Genomic DNA, 4,826 nt, shown 5'->3' with positions numbered 1-4,826 from the left:
GACCTGGAACTAGATTCTGGCTCTCGTCTTGCCCGGTCACTCCGGTAAAAAGACGCAGAACGTGTTTTTTGACAAGTTCGTAAAGTATCGAGTTGCATGAAAGGGTTGCGTCAAGCACTCGGAGATCAGTAACTATGGTTTGCACTTCACCTGGCACCAGCCGCATTGCTAAGACCTGGATTTCAGTTAGCATAACTAATTTTAAGAAACTGTGGATTATCTGCAGTGTTTTTGACAACTACTTTGGCCACAGCCGTTTTGAAATGTACGGTCAAAGTTACCTTAAAAACATTTACCTCCACAACTTGTCATTAGGACTCGGTGATTGCTTCATTCACTTTTAGTTAAATTTGTTCGGTTCATTCATTTTCGTTCCGAAGGTGGAGCTCACGTTCGACAAAAGTATTGCATGGCTTTTTGCGTACATGGATGATAGACAACCTCAAGATCATTCAAGCTTGCCACCGAGTTGGTTCTGAACGATGCATTATTGTTCGATACGAATTGCTTGTGCTCAATCCAGAACGGGAACTAAAGGTGTTGACAGGTAAGCAAATATTTTCGTGGGAGAACATGGAAGTTTCTGAAGGATCAAGGTTTTCAGGGGGCAGTGATTTTTATGATGATTAAACACCTCTTTTCTCAGCTTGACCCTGAAGGAGCAACTAAATCTAATATTTGACTAGTTGACCGCATTTTCACCGGTGTACGTAGGGATATCTGAACAGATTGTGGGTAGGTGGATTCGGACAATCATGGTCGCTCTGACGGTTAGAATCTTTATTCTGATTAATTTTATTTCTTTCAACCGTGTTCATCGAGTAGGTATAAAAGTTGTGGTCGCGTTTGTGTCTACTAAACCATTCTAAACTGAACGCCAAACACTAAACCGTTATTCATCCGGGAGAAAAATTTCAGACACTTGTCATGTTAGCTGCTGCATTGAATGATTCATATGAGCGGGTAATCCGGAATCCTTTCAGAGCCTTATTGTTTTCAACCGATAGACCTGACGATGAAACCTCACATCCTGAGAACTGAACGCATTTCCACAGTAAACACTTGTTCCGTTTCGCACATTGCTCACTTAACTGGACTTATCACAGTCAATGCAAATAGGAGGTGATTTTCTTTAAGAATGATGAAAATTTTCCCGATAAATGAAAAATAACTGTGTTGGGTTGACAGAGCTTCCGGTCAAATTTCACCGTGTGACAAATTCAGATCTAAGTCATCCACATTCAAGAACAGAACTTGGTTCTATCACTATATGAATCACGGTCATTTGCATTAGCTTACTTTAGTAGTTTGGTTGGATTCACATTTGGGTTTTGAGTTAGCCGATGAATGATCTTCGTGGTATCAGAAAAATATACCATCATGTGCACAATATTTTTGTTGAATTTTAATGGATCAAAACCTGATTTCCGAATACGGAGTGTTCATTTTATCACAAGTTTTTGGGCGGAAGTTATCGGTGATTTCCTGACTAAACTTTCACAGTGCCATCTACGCGAGCTCGACGACTGGTGTCTTGTTTGCCTTTAATAAATCATGCTAGCAGCACATTGGTCCATCACTATCATACATATCCATCTGTGCACATCCTACTTAAGGTCTCAGGCTAGACTAGACATGAAGCCGTTAATTCTACACCCGAAAATGGCGACTATTCATTTGGGGAATTGTCACATCTCTGTGTACTTCATTGTGATGTGATCTTATGCAACCACGGTACGCGCCTCTCAGAGCATAGGATAAACGATAGAAGCAGTCTTCATGCCTCATTGGTAACCTTCATTCTAGTCTTGTGTCATTTTCGAGGAATTCCGGACCTAGTCGGCAGAGAGGCATTGGACAATTCCACTTGAACAGTTAAGTTACTGAACACTTATAAGTACGCGTGTGAGCTTCCATAGTTCAAAATCCTTTGTTGCTCCGACTCACATAGAGTTCACTCACATACCATACCTTGGTTTCTCTATATATGTGGCTGAAAATCTTGGCTCAAATGTACGGACCTGGTGACTACCGTTCAAAGGTCACTGCAGACGCTGATAACAAAAAACACGCACTGAAGAAAATTGAGTGGGTGACAGTTCAGTTTTGGGCACTTACCCATCCGTTAACATTGCACAACCATCGATGTACTGTTGTGATAAGCCAATTCGATAAAACAGGGAAGTGAAGCAAAATAATCACTATACTCACATTCACGGTACTTCACATCAGATACACGAGTAAAAACCGTATGGTTCTTATGGTACTACGTGCAATATATATGCTTGGACATGATATGTTAAGAAATCCTGCCACACAACTCTTGTCGGAACGGACCAAAAACAAGCCGTTGACGAATTCCGGACTATTCCGAAAAGCACTCCACTAAGATGAGGGCATTTAGGATGCAAAAGTATCTAGGTATCTTTCGCTAGCATGCTATGCAGCAGCTTGGTTGTAACTTGCTTTCAAATGCTTCTTGAACAGCTCATCTGGACATTAGTTTCCTGGCCATATAAAGCAGACAGATAGAAAAACAGAAGTGTATAAAAATTGTTTCCAGAATGATTTTCTTAACATCTGCTTGTATTGTGCCCTACTCATCAACACATTCCTGCATTATCTGGAGTGAGAATAAAACGCGCTGGTAAGCCTTATTACAACGCCCTTAAAAACTGAACCGCAATTAGGGTCAACCTCGTCTTTCACACAGATGTTATCAGCCTTTCCCCGTAAAACAGTCCTCATCCGCAATTTGTGACCTGAAGCTACCCCAGCCACCCGCCTACAAAAATTGCCGTCGAACGGACATTGTTCGTTATGTACACATTGTTGACTCATTTGAAAGCAAACCAGTGAGTATATGGTATTGTTCAGTGACGCCTTCTATGTACCGTAAAGACTACAAAAGGGACTGATTGGGAACAAATATACAGGATCTCCAACTTTGTGGGTCTTTATCTATTTCGCTAAACTTCATTTTGTTATTGGTAGTGTGAGACAATTTAGTAATCCTCAACTGACATTTCATCCTGTTTGTGAAGAGGACCTGTGCTGTAAAGCCATTTAAGTGTTTATTCTCTTAAATAAGAGGTCGCAGGTTCGAAACTCCCTGTGGTTAGGTGAGATGCGCATTGCTGATGTTTCATGTTGAAAAAGATTCTTTAGGGACTTTCTCTACTTGCACAAAGACAGAATAAACCTTGTACGGGAAAACACCGGGCGTCACTTTATTTACTGTCCGCGGTTCTTTGTTCGCATTGTGTTAAGATGTTTAGTTGGAAAATCCGCTGGATTCTGGGAATGGGGACATTCACATTTAAACCACATCCTAAATTTGTCTTTTGGGTACAATATGAAAGGTCTAACATGCATCAAAATGGTATAAGTACCAACCATCTGTCACTTCGTAAGATGGAATTGCATGTGTAGCCACTGCTCTGTATCGGTAAGCATCAGGAGCACTGCAGTTGTCACCGTATATTCGAAATTTCGAATATTTTCAGAATTTCTCCATGTTCCGTGGGACCCAGTTATGCTAAATCATGAGAAGTTAATCGGTAACATTTCGCAACTAAACCCGTAAGTCAATCAATATGGCCGTTATTTTATCAGTTCCGTTCCTCTTAACTAACTTTTTATCCATAACTGCTATACATTAATTTAACAGATATGCCTGTCATTTAGAGTGAGGCATACCAATAGGTATAAACATTTGAGTATCTTTTTCATGCGTATTATCAATCTAAAAATGCCGCTATTAAAGCATACTGTGTGGAATCATCATAACATTAGACAAGAACAACTACTATTAGATGCAACCTACACTTGAGTAGTACTCTTTGGACAGAATAAATATGCGTCAAGAGGAAATGGTTTTGAAAGAGTAGTTCAATACGTGAACTGAATGAAGTTCTCTTCTGGGCTTGAAATAATATAGCAGCAAGAAACATTTTGGACTTGACTGAATGCAAGCCAAAATACTTATTAATCGAGGGACATTTTTAGTCTTTGGTCTTCAGTCTTTAGTCGACCTCAGCACTCTGATCTACCAATTTATGAAGATTCACGAGTAAAAGGTCTTTTAATAAAAAATGGATTGAATCCATGCATGTTACTTAAGACTGCTTTACGGTAATGGGGCCACTACAATCTACGTAAATTCGTTGGGCTACTCAGAAAGGTACAAGGTCGTAGCAAACAATATATGGCCAACTATTCTCGTATTCCAGAATCACCTTGGTAAGGTGCTCGTTTCCCAGAGGGTGTGGGACCCCCACTTGAATTATCCATTTTCATACACTGAGTGGATGAATTACCTGAATTCTTCTTAGTATTCACTCTTAGTACCTATTCCGACTCTCTCGCAGGGTTCTTTTCGCACAACCACGTGAAGGGTGGAAACGAGCCAGAGGCGGTCAAGCACTGACTTCGCAGAGAAGTATAGAAGCCATTACCAGCAAACTCAGTTGCGCTGGTCACTGCCGTCTTCCCGGATGGGGACCCCGAGACGGGCCACATTAAAGGGACATTGTCAGACATGGTCCAGTCACGCCCTCAATGGTGCTCGTGCATCTAAGCTATTGCCTTGAATGCATAGCTCCTTCCCAATCCTCTCATTTAACAGTTCACTGACGGTGCCGTATTTACGCACCAATTTAGCAGGTCCCACCTCATATGCGCAGTTATTTACCCCAGCTACGGCCCTGTACGACAAGTACGTGGATTTTACAGCTAACAATGATGATGATGATGATGATGATGATGATGATGATGAAGTTAGTGATGATCGTTTTCTGCCCGTAAACTCTTGTGTGTTGTCATCC

The 4,826-nt window shown here is 41.0% G+C and overlaps 1 protein-coding gene across 1 annotated transcript in view; it reads left to right on the top strand.

The window, feature by feature from the left end:
- The window catches only part of T265_12023 (hypothetical protein), a gene marked incomplete at both ends in the record, with an annotated part of 11,516 nt that extends 6,992 nt beyond the window's left edge, over nt 1-4,524 (top strand). Inside the window, 3 exons of the mRNA XM_009178915.1 lie at nt 381-547; nt 3,507-3,582; nt 4,371-4,524. Coding sequence (XP_009177179.1) covers nt 381-547; nt 3,507-3,582; nt 4,371-4,524 — 397 coding nt within the window. The remainder of the gene's footprint in view (nt 1-380; nt 548-3,506; nt 3,583-4,370) is intronic.
- Between the last annotated feature and the right edge of the window lie 302 nt (nt 4,525-4,826).

This window comes from Opisthorchis viverrini (assembly GCF_000715545.1).
Source record: "Opisthorchis viverrini unplaced genomic scaffold opera_v5_734, whole genome shotgun sequence".
NCBI lineage: Eukaryota > Metazoa > Platyhelminthes > Trematoda > Opisthorchiida > Opisthorchiidae > Opisthorchis > Opisthorchis viverrini.
Note: the sequence above shows the minus strand (reverse complement) of the source record. Positions and strands in the feature narration are given on the sequence as shown.